General features: G+C 45.6%; 1 protein-coding gene across 3 annotated transcripts in view; it reads right to left on the bottom strand.

Annotated features, from left to right (window-relative positions):
• LOC119441951 (diacylglycerol kinase epsilon-like) overlaps nucleotides 1–21,066 on the bottom strand; it is a 51,648-nt gene that overhangs the window by 13,889 nt on the left and 16,693 nt on the right. For all 3 annotated transcript variants that reach the window (XM_037706631.2, XM_037706632.2, XM_037706633.2), the window contains 3 exons: nucleotides 11,351–11,464; nucleotides 2,010–2,212; nucleotides 779–890 (listed from right to left, as the gene is read on the bottom strand). In XM_037706631.2, coding sequence (XP_037562559.1) covers nucleotides 779–890; nucleotides 2,010–2,212; nucleotides 11,351–11,464 — 429 coding nt within the window. The remainder of the gene's footprint in view (nucleotides 1–778; nucleotides 891–2,009; nucleotides 2,213–11,350; nucleotides 11,465–21,066) is intronic.

The following is a 21,066-nucleotide window of genomic DNA, read 5'->3' as shown; positions in this document are numbered from 1 at the left end:
TGTGAACGAGTTGTGCATCCACGGAGGGAGACTGTTTTTGCAAAGATTTGAGTGTTAATGTATGCAGTTCTTTCCACGGATTATACACGCGGATTTTTTTTTTTCTTTCCTAGCTGTTGTAATTGGGGAGTGTGATTTATACGTGGTGACAAATTATACGCGGAAAAATATGGTAAACTAAAACTGGTAAGCTTTTAAACTGGAAAGCTAGCAGAAACATTGTGTCAAATGTGGCCAGTGTTCGAGAACCTTTAAGAAAACGGCAAATTTGTCAGCATGCAATCACCGTGCCGGCACCCCCCTTAATTGCCAAGGCCAACTCCCACATCGTCCCTTGCAAAGAAATGAGGAGAAATGACTATCAAAATTGCTTGCAATGCTTAACTTCAACAGATGGTGAAGCTGCTGCCACAGAGTAGGCGCCCATTACAGCAGCACGTCATGTATAAGCGCTTTTCACACATATAACTTTCATCATCATAGAACTTTCATCAGAATGTATGTCAACATCGAAATAGCTCACCTGACAGAATGCAAAAGCCACATCACATTGCTAATTGCTAGCAAGCACAAACAAGCCAAAATTACAGACTTTTGGAATTTCTTTCCGCAGCATTATATCCCATGTTTCATGGTTTCTACATTTCCCAACGAATTTCTGCAACAACAAAATTTTTTACGTGCCTTGTCAATTTTGTTGTGGCAGGTTCTTGACTGTATAAGGCCTCACTGTAGCCAGTTGTACGTGCGGGCAGATGAAACAATGAACATGACTCACCTTGACTTCCTTAGCTTGTCCAAGCCGTACAGGTTCAGATATGCCAACTTGAAGCTGTGCCACGTGAAAGGATGAGTACAGGCCTATTACTTCCACGAGACCATCATCGTACCTGAAAAAGTAAACATTTATGTCATATGAGGGCTCATATTGTTCAAATAAATGCGCCCTTACCAAGCACAAAGCTTTATTTTATCCATATTATCTTATGCCTAAAGCACGGCATGCATTCCCACTTCTTTTAACTCCACAAAGCATACTATATTACTCTTGGTATGCTGAATTTGATGGTTAAAAACTCCAATTTAAGCGCTGTAGGCCCAATGTAGAGCCCGTACTAGCGTTCTTGATATGCTGGGTTTTGTCAAGTAAATCAATTACTAAATAATTAATTACTGTACTAATTCATTTTTCATCAACTATCCTTTCATTGTTTTGTACATACTCACCATGGCCAGAAACAAATGTGAAAATGTTGTTATAATTTTTTTTATGAGAAATGGTGTACAGGACTTGTGGGTTTAACCACACTGTCGTAGGACAATTCTGTTAAAATTGTACGTTTATGAAATATGATGACATACCATGCAAACTACCATAATTCAAAGGTTAATGACATTTTGTATTACATAACTTAATGATATTTTGTATGACAGTTATACATTTTGTATTACATAACTGTCACACCGCAAAGCAGACAGATTTCCTGAACCTTGTCAAGCTGCAGATAGCTTTTTTTTAGTCCAGGAAATTTCTGCCCTCACGAAAATGCATCGTTTTTTTTTTTTTTTTTTCAGTTTTCTTTAACATCAGATCCCACGCACTGCGAAAATTGGTGTAAGCGAAGCATTGTTTGGTCCCCCACTTGCGCTAAGGTTCTTGTTATTTATAGTCATAGTTGTGAAAATTAGCATTTCAGTCGTCTCTGCACACGATTGCGAAGAAGAGTGGCAAAGGTGAGAAATAGGTGTGCACTACTGTCAAACCTCGATATAACAAACCTCGATTTAACGAAATTCGCGATGTAACAAACTATTTTCATTTCTCAACCTTAATTCCATTGAATTAACGAAACCTCGAATTAACTAAATTCACAATATAACAAAGTTTTTCGCTGCAAGTACAACTCCGTTATATCAAGGTTCGAATGTATTAGAAGCCCCCCACAGCTTCCCCTTCATTGCCACAGAAAGATGTCCGCAAATACAGGAAGCGCTGGGACCATGCATACCTCTGAGGCTGAGCCAGCTGACCGCCTGCGCCCATGTGCCATGGTCGTACACCTGCGCCCCAGCAAGGGATGTTGAGCACGGTGATGGCCTCCAGATGCTCCAGATTTTTGGGCTCCCCGTCCAGCCAAAGGCGCACCTTGCGCGGAAGGTCCCGGCACTTTTTTTCAAGCAAGTCACGGGTGCCGTACGTGATGTACAGGAACTGCATGTACATATTTACACATTCGCATGCAGGACAGACTGTTTCAGTACAGCCCACATTGCATTTTATGCCCCCTAAGTGCCTTCAGCCCGCAAGCCACATCTTCTCACAAAGATTAATATAGTGGACGAACAAAGGACGCCTCCCTGGGACCAATGCGAGACACCACTTGTTTGATCCCTGCTGATCATTTCAAGACCTCATTTTGTGAACCTTGATCTATGAATATCTTCTCACAGAGGATTTAAGTGCAGTGTGGCATATCACTACGCTAAAGGGTTTGGCAACCTATCCCAAAGAGAAACAGAATTGCCTGGGCGAATGTGGTAGCATCCTTTGTTAGGCTTAACAGTGTCTAAAGAGATAAGTGATGAATGATCCCTAACACTTTCTACTCGAAGCAGGATAACAATAAACAAAACTCGGCTTCACCACTTATTTCTTGAAATCAACATGAGTGATACAGCAGCTGAGATAAACTTGGTCTGAATTGGGTGGCTCCGACTATCCCAGACACCACTACATTGTAATGTTAGCAATGCAAGTCACACTAACAAACATGATGTAATAGTGTGGTAGAGAAAAGGATAAAGGCAAGTAACATAGTGCTAGTGCCTTTGTACTTGTTATAACTTCATTGGTCACATCATGAATATCTACTGACCTGCCCTCTTGCCTCTTCAGCGTTACCAAACAGCTTCAAAACAAAAGCTTTAAAAAAGGGAAAAACAAAAGCAAGGACGGACAGGACAGTACCCATTCCTCGTGCTTTTTTCAAAATCAATGCATTCCGACTTTCTTCACTTGCAAAATGCCCAAACTTTGCTTTGTGCCAAGAATTGTGTTCATGTTCTTTCATGAGCACTTCAATACTGCTGTATGCTGTTTACATTAGAACCTTATTAATACATACCCACTGAAAACAGACTAATGGTTAAAACGTAGTTGCAACTAATCCCCAACTTAGTATCCATAGAGCCTAACACTATTGGTTGACTGAGTAAGTCATACTGGCTCCATATGCCTACTGGTTAGTGCATACTATGATCACTTTTTGTAGAGGCTAACCGTGTCGCCTCGATTTCCAGCAGGGCTGACGATACGCTGTGCAGCAAGAGATCTGGTCTTTTTGGAAGCAAAAGAGCTTGTCCTTTTGGAATGTACCAGAGTTTTCAGAATGTACAGAATGGGCCGTGGCTGCGCATGGATGTCAGCACAGCTGGACACATACGCAGCCCACACGCACAGTTTTTGAGATAATCTGCCGCGTATGCTAAGAGTGGGTGTTCCGAGATGGCGTGGAATTGTGTGCATTGTCTTGCCACGCATTTAGTACTGGAGGCTGCGTAATCTCGAGTTTCGGTAATGTGTTGAAGCGAGAGGCAGACGAAGTATTCGCTCCCCACAGCTGGTGCTTTTCGTGACAGCGTCATCCCACTGTGGGCGACACTATCAGCTGCAGGGGTGGAGTGGACACGAAAGTGTGGCTGGCTTCCACACCGCCGATGCGAAGATATCGTCGACATGACATGAAAACCTATCTTTCGTCGCCAACACATTCAACAAAATTATAACTTTTTTTTTCATTCAAGCTTGCTTTTTCCGATAGCCCGACAATTCGAAAAATTTTGCGGCCTCTTCCATGTAAGAAAAATCAATCAGAGACTGTACTTGTTGCATAAAAGTTCAAATTTCAATGTAATGAAATTTCCACATAAAGAAGCAAATTGACGATTTTAGCGACTTCATTACAGTCGACGACCGATAATTCAGACTTCATGGGGAACGTAAATAAGTCCTAACTATCGAACGTCCGAAAAAATGAATGTGCCCAAAAAAGATAATTTTATTTACGCTTTAATGCCCCTGTGCAAAGAAGAAGTGGTCCATTCGTTGCTGCACACACTTCCGCTTACGTGCAACCAAGTACGCCTGTATTTCTGCCAGTTTTCTGTTGTCGCTGTACGCTGATGCAAGGACTGCAAAGACTCAAGTCAGATCCGCATGGCACATCATCATCCGAGTTAGTGTCGCTGTTTAACGGTGGGAGAACTTGCTAGATTATTTCGTCATTGTTCAGTTCGACACACAACACCGCACTGTCGACGTCTGCAAAGTCTTCAAATGTAACAGCAGCAGGAATCGGCACACTGCAGCCTAGCAGGTCATCAATGATGTCCACATTTGAGCTCATTGTGGTAGGCGGCAGTTCAGGCTCTTCAGTTGCGGAGTCGGGGTCATTCGTTCTGCCACTCAAGACTCATTCGGACTCAGACTGCGAGGGGACCGTTGGTGCCATTTGACATGGCCTGTCGATAACTTCATGAGAAAGACTTCTTGGAGCCAGCAGAGCAGAGCGCTGTCTAGAACACCAACTAAACAAACAGAATGGCGAGCGCAGGCTGGGATGCTGGATGCTGGGCTGGAGCTGGGATGCCAGAATAGGATGTGATAATCGCGACGTTGATGCGACCTCACAATTCAGCAAAGCCTCCAAGATCAGCATTTGTAATTTAATCTGAGGCGTAGTGCTGCGACCGAGGCAAGGGCTTGGGGATTACAATTTTATGTGTAATCTCTGAGGCCATACTTCATGTCTCATCGAGGTTGCCAGACGAGGTAATGGTGGCAGAATCCGCGTACGCTACAGTCACGGACGGGATCCGGATAATCAATGTAGAGCTGGTGGCTGTCCGAAATATTGGTCATCTTTACATAAGTCTACATAAGGGATCATTGGCGGTGCCACGAAGCTGTCCAAATTACCAAGCATGTACAGATTATCGGAGTCCGATTTACCAGTCGGCGACTGTATCATCATCATCAGCCTATATTTGCGTACACTGCGGCCACTGCATATCCAGGTGTCCTGGTATCCAGGCGTCTATCTCCCTATAACGCACAAAAAAGTCCCCCTAGATTACACTTACAATTTGGCTGCAGCACCTTTACAGAAAGTAGCCTGCTATAGATACATACGTCTAACAATAACCGGTAACTTATTGTGGAACTTACACATAAATAACAACTGCTCTGCCACTTTCTGGAAACTATGCCTTCTACGCCACAAACTAAAAACTGCCCCGCCTAGTTAAACTACTCTCTTACTTTTCTTTAATTAGGCCAAAACTTGAGTACACTTCTATAGTTTGGGACCCTCATACAAAAATTAATATTAAGAACCTTGAAAGAATTCAAAGAAAAGCAGTCAGATTTATTTACAGTAAATTTAGGACTACTGACTCCCCCACTGCATTACTAACCACAAACGGCATTGAACTATTACAAATTCGAAGAAAGTAAAGTAGACTAGAGTTTCTTTAAAACTTAATTATTCATAGGCTACCCTTAGACACCGCAACATACGTATCCCCCTTAATAAGCAGACCCACTCGACACCACTACTCTCACGCTAACACCAATTTTCGCAAGGACTGACACTTTTCGGTACTTTTTGCTTTCCCCAAACAATAGCTGACTGGAATATACTAACTAGTAAAGCATTCCCCCAGCGCCCGTGACCTGTATACCATTTGTGTAATTAATGGTGTTATTTCGTGTTAGAGTTTTATTATAACCAAGTTGATCAAATTTTCTTAATCGTCTACCTTATGACGACACAAATTGTGTGAAAAGCTTGTTACAAACTTGTTTCATCCTGTACCTTTGTGTAAATAATCTTGTGTATGCTGCTCACCCTGCTTGGACTTCTTGTCCGTAGTATTTTATAAATAAAAATAAAATAAATAAATAAATAACTGTAGTCCCTTAATTCTTGAGAGCAGTTCATTTGAACTTTTTTTTTTAGGAACCTCAACTAGATGAGTAGGTTGTGCAAAAAGTTTGTTGTCACAACGAACACTTTCAGGTTTTCACAATTTTTTTTACGTGAATATAGTCAGGGCCCGGTCACATGGTCACAATTGAGGGCCCCAACATTCAGAGTTTTTAGATCAATGTGAATCATCTTTTTTACTGGTGGAATAATCAAAAGCCAAAAACCCTAGTGATAACACAATCATGCCACCATCCTCTGCTGCATCTTTGAGGACTAGTCCAAGTTTGCATTGCTTGTTTGCAATTCAGCAAAGACTCCAAACCTCGTTAATTCAACCTTTATTATTCAGAAAATTGGATAATTCGGACTCATCCTCTAGTCCCAGCAGGCATATGCATTATTTAATTCAATCAAACTCTCATTTATTCAGACGTATTAGGCCGCACATTGGTTAAGTCGGAGAGCTCTCGGAGCGCGGTGAGCGTGGCAAATGTACGACACAAAAGAGCAAAAACGGCGCCAGCACTAACCGAAATGAAGAGGCACAGTCCGCATCGCCATAGTCATCAACAAAAATCCTACATGAGCGACAGCAACACCGGAACGCTTTGTGCCTATTAGTACCTTTAAAGCCTTCATTCTAGCATTACAGCCGTGCCTAACACCGCGTTGGCCCGTTGCCTTCATGTCTGCATAGTCGTCATCTGTGACAGCATCGATAGCCTACACGCTTCCGTCCACAGCGGTTGCGGCAAACATTAGTTTCATTCTGACTCGATACGGGCGTCAGCCACATGCCTTCGTAACTGCATAGTCGCCATCCATGATTGCGTCGATAGCAACCATGGTTTCGTCCGCAGTTTTAGCAGTGAAAAGTAGTTTCATTTTGACTTGATGCATGCATCGGTCGCATGCCTTTAGAACCACAAGGTCGCCGTCCATGATAGCATCGATAGCAGCCGAGGCCTCATCCAGTAGTTTCATTTTGACTTGGAGCAAAGCTGCCAAGGATGAAGAGCACTAGCTACATCGCAATGAACGGACAATTTGCTGGTGCCCAGCTCACTGGCGAATAAGTAATTGGGACTTGCGAGTAGTGAAAGACAGGTCTCAGATTAAGATGCACACTGCAGCTGCGCTGCGAAGAAAGTCTGGAGGCGTTCGCCGTTGCGAGCACAACTCAGTCAAGAGATAACGAGAATTGCAGCTTCCACACTGCTTTTGTGCAAAATAGAAACAGGATTTACTGATTCATTCAGCAAATAAAGGCATGTTGACGTAGTAAGCATTTGTTCATTGTTTTCTTGATACCTTCAATAATTCAATATTCCGTTAATTCAAACATTTTTTTTTTCGGTCCTGTGCATTCCAAATTCACGAGGCTTTACTGCAGTAGCGCACCCAGGATCTCTGCCAGGGGGGGGGGGGGGGAAATTTTTGTGGGGGGGGGGGGGGGGGAAGCAAGCACTTTGCATAATATACAATTTCCCTGCTTTAGCTAGAGGAATCCAACAGGAGATAAAATGCCTAATAATAATAATGATACCAAGGATGATGACAATTGTTTATTTCTTCAGCCTTTTTCTCAAAGTAATTTAAGGGTGAATGAATAAATACAAGACAGTGATATAGTGTTTTGTTAATCAGGAAAATTTGACCTCAAGCCACCTCCTGAATTGTAATGACAATGTTAACAGAGCACGGAAGGCACATGTTAGACTGGTGGGGCTGGACGCGCGGAGGGGGGGTTACAACACCCGAACCCCCCCCCCGTCGATGCGCCACTGCTTTACTGTATACGCCACACTCATGCACTGCCTGCAGGCACGAAGACAGCTCATGAGGGAGGATCAGAGGCACACACATGGTAGCAGTTACCGCAGTTCAAAGGAATGGTGCCAGTTCTCATTCAGTAGACTGTCATACAAACATGCACACACATGCATCGGGGAAATCAGGATGAGTCGATACGTTATCCACTCTGCCACTGTGCTCGCCACCACAGTTTTGAAATGCTGCTTGACGTCACCTGTGCTTTATCAGAGAGTTGTCTTTTACTGCTTTGAAAAATGTAAAGAAAGAAAATATGTGCAAGTCTGACGCCTGTGTAAAACTGCGACTATGCGAAGCTTTCGAGGCACTTGCGCAGACATTGATGCCTGACGCTGCTGCCCGACGTTTTTTTCGCTGCATAGCGCTGACTTTCTCTTTCAGCTTCCTCGTTTCTTCAGAGGTCTGTCTAAGCATCAGGTGGTCTTGTCTCACCAGCACTCACACTTATACAAGAGTGCCCATAAACACTTCCATGAAAGTGCGTTGCTTGGCGCACTACGTTGATCAATACATTGATGCTTGAGCGCATAGTGTTTCAGTTCGTATTCTGCATGATGTATGCAGAGTGAGTGAGTGAGTGAGTGATGCATTCACGCTTGAGTTTTTTTTTTTATGGGTTATGTGTGCTGTGTGCAATGTGCTCTAGAGACGCCAGACTTCCACGCTTAGCATGATCGATGTGTTCTTGTTGAGCTTTTTTGTATAGGCTCTGTGCGCTGTGCTTGAGGTGTGCCAGAAAACCACCAAGTAACCCTGGTACAGTATGCAAAGAAAGCTTCACTTTAAAGCCTCTTAGTGCATATTTTAAACAGCATCTACTGTGGTGTCGCACTGCTATTTTTGTTCACAGTAGCACACGTAAAGAGATGCATATTTGTACTTAGCTATGCCGTGTTCCTGCCAGCTACATATTAACGAGATCGTACTGTACTTGTATCAGGGTTCGTACAGGTTTCCATGGAAAAAATTCAAGATTATTCCAGGACTTTCCAGGACCTGTCACAGGTTTTTCAAGGACTCAAAGCGCCATCCAAAGTAGGATTTCTTTACTCTAACATTTACAAAAATGACTAGTTTTATTGCACTTACAATAAATAAATGTATATCACAATTATAATAAAAATGTCTAGCTTTGGTAACTTCTCAAGATCACAACACAAAATGAATGCTTACAACAGCGGCTGAGATTTCTCCAGTATTGGCCGAGTAAAAGTTCACCAAAAATATTCAAAACAATCAGCATAGGGTTATTGCGCTAAAATAAAAAGAAATAAATGTATATTCCAATGATGTTAATAATCTCTAGCTTGGATTACTTTGCAAGTTCACAAATACCAAAAAAAAAAAAAGTTCACAAATCACAATGAATGCTCCCAACAGCTACTCTGACTTCTAACTCCAGTATTAACTGGACAAGCTTTTACCGAACATTTCCAAACCATTCAGTGTAGTCTTGCTACACATCCATTATCTTGATCATTTCTCAAATCCGCAATATTAAAAGTTAACACAACAAACACTCACAACAGCTGCTCAGGCTTCTGCAGTATTAGCTGGGTTGGTTCATCAAACATTTCCAAAACATTCAGCATACCGTATTTTCCTGTGAATAAGGCGCATTTTTCTTTTTTGAATTCTTCATCGGTGCGTCATATAGAACGGTGCAACCTATGTACGTTTTGTTTTTTCCAGAAAAACTACCGTCAAAATCGGATCCGCTGTTATGGCCACGCGAAGCGCTCTGGTTGACTTAATTGCTATGGGTTCTGTGTGCGCTATCGAGGTGCCGGGTTCTCGTGATCAAGTTCCCGAGCGCCTTGCGAGAAGGATGGAGCAGCAACGCAAGCGGCGGTAGGCCGACCGCGAGTCGATCGACGCCGAAGTTGTCGCATCTACAGATCGCTAACAAGATACGGCGCGCGCCGCTGTGCAAACTACGCAATTGCTATGAGAGTACAAGTAAAGTTACTGTATATGCTCATATACAGTAACTCTAAGTACAAGCAGTCCCCCCCCCCCCTTCCCTCCCATACTGCCTTCCCACTTTCCTCCCTTGTGCGCGATTCGGCTCACCGTCACACGCTTTCACTCGCACATACAGCATACGGCGCACGGGGACGATGTTATCGCAGTTGGACTTCATACGGAACATCGCGGCAACCACGGCGGCAGAAATGCGCCTGGAGTGGAAATACATGGCACCCATACGCTTGCACGTGACCCGCAGTCATGGTGCGAAACATAACTTTTTAAATTGCTTACCAAAAGAACAGGTGCATCTTATATACCGGTGCGACTTATATACATTTTTATTTTTGGAAGGGGGGGTGTGTCTTATACAAAGGTGCGAATTATAGACCGGAAAATACGGTAATGTTATTGCACTTATATTATCACAAATATTATAACAGACCTCCACCCAAAGGCACTGAGCATCAGTGGTAAAGTTGCTCCATTATAGCTCTCTTTAGCTTCACTAGCTTCACCTCGCGCGCAAGAGTGAAAGTGGGACAAGGCAGACCGATGGGCGAGGAGTGAAACGAACGATAGGGTGAGGAAAGCAGCGTAAACACTGCCAGCCAAGCCAGCACAGAAGCGCGGCACGGGTCTCTTGCTTCGTTCGTGGTTTAACGCAGTAAAGCTTTTTATTTTTTCCGGGCAGTTCTGCAATACGGAACCATGTGTGCCCACGCCGACGTATTGTTTCTGAAATGGGAAGTTTGTCAGATCGACGCCGATCTACCACAAAAAGGCGGTCGCAATGTCGATATCAGAGTGCATTCCTCCCGAAATTCAAGGGTTTTCAAGGATTTCAAGGACCTGTACGCACCCTGTTGTATGGGCTGCACCTATGAATTTTTATATTTGCAGAGGTTGTCTTTCAGGCTGCAAAAATAAAGCACTTTACAAACACCTCCTTACAAAAAACATCTCCTTTGTCCTTGAAGCGCCACAGCCTGTCAACTTTTGCAATGACCAAATGAATATGTTTATTAGTACTGTCCAAGCACATGTTCGTTACATTGATTCCTAACTGGTGCACTTTGTTTTTCGAGGCACAAGTTCTAGGTGTCAGAATCCCCATAACTGTTTTTTTTTTTTTTTTTCAGTTGCAAGCATTAAAGAAGCCCAAGTTGAGAAAGAAGCAACGCTACATCAATATCCATATAATTTTTTTAAAGCTGCATTTTGAGGAAGTTGTATGCGCCAGGATGTATCAGCATAGGAGTTCACAGGGTGTGCAACAAAAACTGAATTTCTGCGAAGATTGAGGTTCAGTAAATCGGGGTTAAAGTCTCAAGTCATATATGTAAGCAAGCTCTTCAAATACTGGCTTCATGCCCAAGCTAGCAAAACAGCTTTCTCTTGGAACCTGCCCCCCGTAAGTTTGGCACTGATAGTAGTACTTTAAATGTCAAACATCCCACCAAATGTCTCGCACCGAAATTTCATGAAATGGTTATGGTGTACTAATCAAGCAATTTCCAATCAATGTACTAGTAACAATGTTATTGCCTTTTGTTTACCTTGTTGAAAAGGCGATTTTTCCAAAAGTAGAGCCAGGATTGCCGTGTCTTGTGGAAGTTGAGGGTAACCAGGGCATCCACGCCAACGGAGAAATAATTGGTCATGTACATTTCCTGCAAGAAAAGTGCAATCACAGGCAATGTGAAAGAAGGAAGCACATCCAAAACTGACTGCTAGGTTTTACTCAAATGAAGGAATTTCTGTATACAGTTGAATTCCTGCATAAGTTTTCTTCCCCGCCAATCTCCAATAAAGTTTAATGCATCAAAATATGCACCACAACTAATTCTGTGATGAGTCTATTTTGGAGACTACCGTGCCCCGGCAGGAAAAAAAAATATTACTCGAGAGCTACTCCTGTGAGTCTTGACGGTAAGGAAATGTTTATGACCAAATAAAATGCAGCACCCCAAAGTAGTGCTGACAACGGCCATGCAACAGCCTACTGTCAGAGGCAGCCACTGTCTTCACAAGATGGTGACAAAACCAAGTTCTTGCGTAGTTGCCTATGATGACGTTTGGGTGGCCGGAATGGGGACGTGCTAAAAGGGTGGCACATTTCTGCAAGAGGTGGCAGCTCCGTCATTATCACACGCTGTTAGAAGATATTTACTGACAGAGCAGCTAGCGACGCCGTCCACGTGGCACTGAGCACCATGCCGTAATCAAAAATTTATTTTGAAATTCAAGAAATTGAAATAGAATTCCAAAGGCATCAACAAAATGCTGACCTCCAGTTTATTTGTCGAAAGGGAACTTAAACTACACGCAATATCTTATTTTAAATGCAGAAAAATAGGAAAGTACTGCCTCAGTAATCACTTGTACACTGTGTGAACTCTTATTTGCAGCACAAAAAACAAAGATGTAAACCTCAGTGCTCAACAGATGTGGAAAGTAAAAAGCACACAGGCAGGAGCGGGATATACCCCCTGTTTTCTTTTCTCTCTCTCTTTTAGGAGCGAAGCACCTTAGGGTCAAGGCTTGTCCGTCCGTGCATGTTGTCCGTGCTCACGGCCAGCGTTGGCCGCGCCGTAGCCATAGCGGAGGGCGGAGGAGGGCGGCGCAGCGCATGCGGTCTCCTCCTCGCCAGCTCCTAGCTCACTTCCCGACCCCTGCTTCTCTTCTCTCTGCAGCGCTCTTCTTCAATGACCACGCAAAAGACGTCGAACGAGATCCCATAGTAACGAAAGCAGGCGTCCTTTGCTTTGCCGAAACGTGGAACGCGAGACCGCACATCAATGGATTCTTCCCCGTCGTCTGCACAGAAGAAGCAGAGTGTTCAGCGGGTGGTGTTGGGATGTACGTGAAATTGCCAGAGACCGCGGTGGATCTGGACCTACCAACAACGAGCCTATCTCACAACGGCAAACACGCTGCAATAAAACTATCCGACGGAACCGTCGTCATGGCAGTGTACTTGGCCCTGAATCTCTCCCGAGGCAACGTAGAAAAGTACATCGATCTAGTCATGCACGATCGCATGACTAGATCGCAGACTAGATCGCAGACTGTTCTTGTACAAAGTACAAGAACAACCCCTTCAAACTTGTCGGAGACTTCAACGTAGACATCACGGACAGCGACTGGCTTGTGCAGTATATGACGTCTTGATACGCTCTACGATGCATTTCATATGACTGGAAACAACCAACAACCCCCAGGGGAACGTACATAGGCCTTGTTTTTGACAACTTCAGGCTAGATCCAATCGAAGAACCATGGCCACTACATTTCATGGACCACAAAGCAGAGATAATGAAGGGAAAACGGAATCCAGAACTCAACACGACATACGAGTTATGACAAATGAAACATTGTATATACTGTACACATGCATTGTCACTCATTTGCATGCGCGAATGGGCAATGTCACGGGTGATTTACGGTAAGAACGATCCCCAGTGCTTCGCCCACTCGTCATGATTCCCTTTGGGGGGGTGCGTGAATTTCTTCTTTTTTTTTTTCAGAAACACATTTAATAAGAGATCGCCTGTGACAGATTGCATTATTCCTCCTTTTCAAGTATACTTATGGAAGGGGCAAATGTTACTTGTGCAACAAATTGCAATGTCCGGGTGGTTCATTAAAAAGATTCACTAATTAACTTTTTAATTATTCCCTTTAGGGCACATGTTTCAATGGCGAAATTGAAGCCAAGCAGTAGTGAAGTCATGTCTGCTTAGCAGAACTATTTTAAGACTTAGCCTCATTTTTGACATACCATCGACTTCCGTTAATTCGACCCTGACGGGACCAATAAAATCATCAAATTATCCAGTGGGTCGACTTAACATGCAGAAAAAAAACGCCAGAACAGACTGCAGATTCATTTGGCAGTTTATGCCCGATTCTAACATGCCCCTAAATGAAATGTGCGCAAAATTCCTACGTGTCCAAAGTAACAAACTAACATTGAAATGGTGTTAAACCTCCTAAACAAAGCAGAAATATAACGCGAACCCAATTTCTTTAGCAAGAAAAACAGCCAAGGGTCTATGTGTTGCACAATGGTGGCCGGTTTCCTAAAGCATACATCGATGCTATACGGTAAGGCATATGAACACCACGAAGGCGGTTTTGATTTCGTGTCCGATTTCACCGCACAGGCAATTTTCGACCAAATTGAAAAAAAGAAGGAGGCGTGCATTATAATTGGATAAATATCATAATCAGACATTGTGTGTTATGGTTACCGATTGAAAATCTTCCTAGGATAAGCCAAAAATAGGTGTTTTCGAAGGGAGATCGATGGGTGTTCAACACATTCACTGTACCCTAGCCTCTGCTGAGACACTGCAACTAAACGGGTCGCATTGGGGTCAAAGACCAATTTTAGCATAGAACTAATGAAAGTTCGGGCCCATAGAATGTATGAGCGCTGGCCAGGACCTTCGGTCGGGGTCAGGTTAACCAAAAAAAAAAATGTCCGCCCTTCCACTGGGGTGGAGATGGAAGACCAGCGAAGCTGTACTATGGTGGGAATTATGTATTTCCAATTATGACTATTAAGATGTAATGGTGTAATTGGTATTTGAGCTATCAAAGAATGAGAAATATAAATGATCCGGTGATTTTCATTTATGTAGTGACCACAGGGACCATGGCCTTATGGTCGCTACGGTACACTGCCATAGGGTGTACGGCAAAGGTTGGCACGGTCTTCATAAACACGTCACCAAGACCGAGCGCGTTTGGTGCGAACCAGGAGCGCTGCCAGGGGGGGGGGGGGGGGGGCTGATGGGGCTTCAGCGCCCCCCCCCCCCCCCCCGAAATTTTTTCATGCTGTCATGCACCGCCGACCAAAACAACCACCACCGGCGCCAGGAGCCCCATCCGAGCACAAAGTTTCAAGGACTTTTCGATAGCGAGCGGGTGCGTTGCGGCATCTCGCAACGGCCGTGGAATCTACGGAGCGCATGGATTTCAATTCCGAAACTTTGTAGGTATAAAGTTATCAACTTTTGACACGAAAGGTGCACTGACATTTCCAAAGGTATGCTTTAGATTTTCAATTCTGGAACTTTATGTGTTTATTGTTCTTATAAACTTGGGCCAACATGCACGCACTGGAGCCCTCGTGTTCAAGCTGTTCCAGAAATGGAAGCACGCGCTCGCAATCTTTCCACATACACACGAAAATACTAAATATCATCGTGACTCAGCTGGCAGCTGATAATTTTCTCCAGACATTTTCAGGAAGCGCGCCCAATGTGATCGATCAGCTGGACCAGGGCAGGCAAAGTAAAATAAGAGGAAATAGAAAAAAGTTAAAGGCCTATTATTAAGACAGTTCTTTTTTTCCGTGCAACAAAGTCTGGCTCTCCGTGGTCATAGGGACAGTGGTCCTATGGATTTAAGCAAGGCCCCCTGCTGAAAATACTGGTATTTTCAGAGAGAACATTTTCAAACACGAGATTACTGAAAAACTACTTGAGCTCCACAATGTCTCAGGAACGCACGGTTACGCTAGCGCTTCTATATGCCCACAGAGACGTCGTCATCAACGTGTCCGAAGTCATTGACCGCTTCTCTAAACTTCCCCGCCGAGTGAAGTTTGTCCTTTAGATAGCGAAACAGCAAAAATCAATGCAAGTAAAAAGCGCTGTTCCTGTAGGTCCACGGACTCGTATTTATGAAAACGTATGACTGTTCATTAGCTTTTAAAACTGCAGAAATTTTCACAGTTTATTGTAACTGTTAGCATCATGATCAAAATTATCATGCGAATACGAAAATTACAAGGACATCAATAACCAATTTTGACCGACCTTGCCAACTGAAAGCCCGGCCCAAGCAGCGTTTCCCAACAAACACACTCGAAAATTGGGTAGTTCAACTTGCCGCATCATCTGTGGCTTTCATTTGTCCTTTTCTTACCTTTTTGGCTACCTGCTTTTACTTCTTTTTTGAAACGAAGCAATACCCTTCTTTAATTTTGGGTGCAGAATAATTGTTCATGCTGTGCAGGCAGTTTAAATACAGATTTTCGTACTGATGTTTGCATCTTCCTCTATTATTCTACCCATATGGTGCTGTCGCGACCGCAGCATGGCCAAAGTACATACAGTGAAAGCTCGTTAATTCGCAGCTCATTAATTCGAACTTTCGGGTTAATTCGAACTGATGGTCATGGTCCGGCCACAATATATAGGCGTCTATGGGTTAACCAACTCGTTAGTTCACGCGCGCATCGGCTCCTCTATCGATAATTCGAACTGCACGCCACTGCGTGGTGGTATTTTATACTGCCGCCGCAAGCTTTCAAGGCTCAACGATAGATGGCGCGAGCGCAGCGGCGTCACTGTCGTCATTGCGCTCGCTCTTCGCATCGTGTGGTGGTTCATGCCGGACGTGTCTGCGTAGTCTCCGTGTCCTTTGTGTGCCGCACATTCAGTCGCTAGGCCTCGTGTACGTCAGAGCTACGAAGTCGTTCGGTGCCGTGTCGTGGGTTTTGTGATGGTGTTGCCTTCGGCTGCTGGACCTAGCATATCCGCACTTACTACAGTATGACTTCTCGCGGAAGAGGACAGAGCACCAAAACGCTCAAGGAGAAGGTAGAAATCCTTCATGAAGTGGACGGTAGCAAAACAAGCAAGCTTGAAATCGCAAGGAAGCATGGCATCCCCAAAAGCACTCTTTCAACGTATATAAAAAATAAGAGAGCGATTGAGGAGGCCTACGCAACTGATGCGTTCACTGGCAGTCGCAAGAGGCTCCGCTCGGCGAAGCACCCGGAATTGGAGCGCGCAATGCTCACGTGGATCAAGGAAATGAGGAGCCAAAACATCCCACTGAGCGGCCCTATCGTTATGGCGAAGGCAGCAGACTAAGCGCTTCGCCTGAACATTGATGATTTTAAAGCTTCAGAGGGCTGGCTCCATCGTTTCCGAGAGAGGCACGAGATTGTGTTCCGCACCATGTCTGGTGAAGGCAAAGAAGTGAACAGCGAGACATGCGCAAAGTGGCGAAGCGGTGCTTTGCAAGAACACCTTCACGCGTACTCGCCGCACAATATATTTAATGCCGACGAAACTACATTATTTTATAAGCTGCTGCCGAGCAAAACGTTGACCTACAAAGGCGACAACTGTGCTGGCGGGAAGAGAAGCAAAGAGCGCGTTACTGTCTTGGTCGCAGCAAACATGACTGGGGCCGAAAAACTACCGCTGCTGATCATAGGGAGGGCCCTGAAGCCACGTTGCTTCAAGAACATTCGCACACTACCGGCAGAGTATACAGCCAACTGCAAGGCATGGATGACGCGGGAAATATTCAAACAGTGGCTGATAAAGCTCGACCGCAAGTTTGAATTAGCTAACAGAAGGGTGCTCTTGGTAGTCGACAACTGCTCAGCGCACGTGGTTGATGCGGACTTGAAGGCGATTAAGCTCATGTTTCTGCCGCCGAACACAACGGCAGCCCTGCAACCAATGGACCAGGGGGTCATTAAGAACTTAAAGTGCTTTTACAGGCGCCACATGTTGGAGCGTTTGGTGTTGTGCGCCGCCGCTACGAAAGGCTACGATGTGACACTGCTCACGGCCTTGCATATGTTGGTGCGGGCTTGGGATCAGGTCACGGCAACAACTGTTGCCAATTGCTTCCGCCACAGTGGCTTTTGTGTAACCAATGAGGGCAATGCTTGCGAGCCCGACGAGCGCGAGGCCGTGGTCATTCCTGTCGGATTGCGGGATGGACGTGACCTTCGATGACTACGTCGATGCAGATCGCTGTGCAGCGGTTTGCGGCACAATCACTGACGATGATATCATCGCGCAGGTGACTGGTGGAGAAGCGCTGTAGGTGCGGATGACGACGAGGATGATGCACCCACGCGGCCCTCAGCTTTGGAACTAATGGAGGCTATGCGTGTCGCGCGTCTACTCTTCAGCTTCGAGGAAGACGCAGAGGATGCTTTCTGCCCCGTTCGCGCGTTGGAAAACAAGGCTATGGCGATCGCATTCAAAGAAGAGAAACAGACACTGATCACGGATTATTTTCGCAAATAAATATTTTGAGTGATTTTCCAACAACCCGGTCTCAATTCCTGCTGTTTTTTCAATGAATTTCGTTAGTTCGAATTTCGGTTTAATTCGAACTCATTGGGCGTCCCTGCAAAATTCGAATTAACGAGCTTTTACTGTATCACGATTTCTGCAATTATAGTATTGTTCTTGCCTGGATCGTCTGTCTTTCTATGAGTAAAGTTTACTATCTGTGACTGCACAACATGTTTATTTGTCTTGTTTGACGCATTATATACAGTGACGTTTGCTTAGATACGTAGATTTATTGGAGACTTATACATATATTTAAATATCTTGTTGCAAGATTTTGTGTATACAAGCATTGAATTTTGTTTCCAGCAACACTTTTATGTCCTTTATCAAGATGTATCTTCGCATTTGTATATTCTATTCTATCTTCCCATTTCTAATGTATATCTTGCAGAACTCCTGATTTTTGTATGTACTCACTGTTGCGATTATAATTTCGGCGCAATTAGTCACAGGACGCACCAACAGAACCACTGAACTACACAAACTCCACAACATTACAGAGATAGCAGGAGACACTTCCCGGCCACCACATCAGTCGTTTAACCGAGAGTGAGCCCTTAGCAGCTTCGCTGTAAAAATCAAGTTAACTGGAGCCAAATTAACAAGTCTAATGTTTTAATGTATTTGTCCCCAAAATCTGCTAAAAAATGCAATGGTATTTTTTTCTGCTTGAACCATACTTTTGGGAAAGGTTTACCTGGAACACCAATGCACAGCGCAGCGTACTCGGAATATCATGAAAGCGGTGCCAATTTTACGATTTCTGATAGGCTAACATGGCTTCACTACTGCTCATCTTCAATTTCGCAATTGCACATGTCCCCTAAAGTGAATAATTACAAAGTTAATTGGTGAATACCTTTAATTACCTGCCTTGACGCTGCAATTTATTGTGCAAGTAATGCCCACTTCTTCGGATAATCCATGTGGACAGGCTGAACTGCTCTATGTGCTCCAGGCAAACTTTTCTTAAAATTTGGTCTAATCAAAAAGGTAAAACACACGGCATGCTTGTAATAATTTTGTTCACATCCTTTGTCACCCACTTAGGCACCTACCACACTTCTTTTAGTCACTCTGGGGTTCAGAGAAGAGGATTGAAATCCTTTGACAATTTAGCAGCAAAGAAAACTCACATGGCCAACACGTTTGCAGCCAACTATATACCTTATGACAAAGCTTGATTGTCTCAGTAGAGTTTGAGACTGAACTGCGCACTTTCTTGCCCTTATATAGTTTTTCCATGCCTCAGTTTTTTATTCCTTTCTTTCAGATTGCAAATTCCTTTTGTTTCACCCCACATGACAACCTGCCCATTCAACTAGTACACCAGGCCATCAAACAAGTCATCCCAGCCCCACGATACTGCACCGTGCCTGCACCACCACATTTCTACCATCCTTCTTTTTGCACACTGCTCAGGACTGGAATGACCTTCCGTAACGAAATAGCGCTCATTGACAATCTCCCGCACTTCAGAAGCACTACTGAAGAAGCAGACTCATTTATATTGTAGCGCCCGCTGACGCCACAACGTGGGGTGCTCTGGTCGGCGCGCCGGCTGTAAAGAAAGAGAAAAATAAAGAAGCGCAGCAGGCGCTCCAGGCGCAAGCTCGGCACGCGCAGTGTCGTCCTAGAAGCTAGCCACGCTGGTCGTCGCAGCCACCGCTCGGCTCGCCGCCTTTGCCCTTCTGTAAAAGTAGGGACGACAGCACGGCTCGTCCAGCCGCCATCATGTCCCTCCTACAGTGGTGACCCGGGAGAACGTGCCTAGCACCGAGCGACACAGTGCCATGGCCACCTGGCCGGAGCCACAGTTCGACCCACCACTGCAGCCGTTATCGTCCAGCTACGTCGGCGCATGGTTCGCCCAGTTCGAGGCGGCTCTGGAGCTGAACCACATATGAATCCAGGAGTTCAAGTATGCAGTACTCCTCGGCGTCCTGCCGCTTCCTCTCGAGCTCCACCTCGGCGTTCCATCACCTGGCCCGCGCCCGTACGACGAACAGCGGCAGTCCATCCTCAACTTCTATGGCGCTGCCTACCACCCTCTTCCAGAGGTGGACCACACGGTACGCGACTCATCTCCTCCAACACTCTGACAGCCAGCACCAAGCGCGTCTGCTCCTGCGCCCGTATGCAATCGTCCTCAGGCCACCTCATCGCCTTTATTGCCACCGACGATGACACGTGGCCGCAGAGACATCGCCGACCCAACGCCGGCTCCCATGCCCCACGCCGTCGGGTCTGGCGACAACGACGTCGCTCCTGCCATTCGGCCTCCTACCAACCCTTCACCGGATTTATCCACGCTGCCGGCTGAGTGAGCCTCCGAGTCAGTGCGCAAGCTCTACCCCATGCCGACTCCGCAGCCTCTGACCTTGTCAACTGTCGACACACCACGGCACCTACAAGCCAGCGAGAGCGACGCAGCAGCAGCAGCAGCGACCTTCGTCCCTGCCTGCTCTGCGCTGCCCGTCCTCTCCTTTGGCCGACTTGCCGTTGGGCCCTTCCGGCGACCGCTCTAACAAGTCAGACGATGAAGCCTGTGAACAATCGTCGCGCGACGCGGATGCGGCAGATGGACTGACACCACCATCCCGCGACGCGACTGCAAGACACCTGATGGTGTCTCGCAGCCGCCACCTGATCCTATCCTTCGTGTCGTGCCCAAGTTGGAGCTCGCCAAGCAATATGACCAGCAGCTGCTGCCACGGCTCTCCCAGATCTTCGCCAACCTGCGCCGGTGCTGTCTTTGAGCGTTGCCCGACGACGCCTTCCTCGCCATCTCAAGCGCCACTCGACTCCAACGCCGTTGACCGTGGCAACATCCAGGCTCCGGCAGGCGCGTGCCGGACCCTCTTCACTTGACTCGGGCGGTGTCGCGCGCAGAGGTTTGCAGCTTGCGACGTCTACCGCATGTTGGGCAAGACTGGACAAGTGCATGCACAAGCTGCATCCACCAGAGCTCACGCATCTGCGAGCGTGTGACGACCGAGTTTGCGGCTTGTCGTGCCCACCAATGACAGCGCTCAGTCCCCGTTCTTTCACTTGACCTCCGCGAACTGCTGCCTTCACACTCTCCGTGCTGTTACCGTTCGTCCGCAGCGCCACTCGCAGCCTCGTCCACCGGAGGGCTTGGCTAGTCCCCT

The sequence above is a fragment of the Dermacentor silvarum genome, chromosome 2, assembly GCF_013339745.2.
Source record: "Dermacentor silvarum isolate Dsil-2018 chromosome 2, BIME_Dsil_1.4, whole genome shotgun sequence".
Lineage (NCBI taxonomy): Eukaryota > Metazoa > Arthropoda > Arachnida > Ixodida > Ixodidae > Dermacentor > Dermacentor silvarum.
This window is presented reverse-complemented; position numbering and strand designations above follow the sequence as displayed.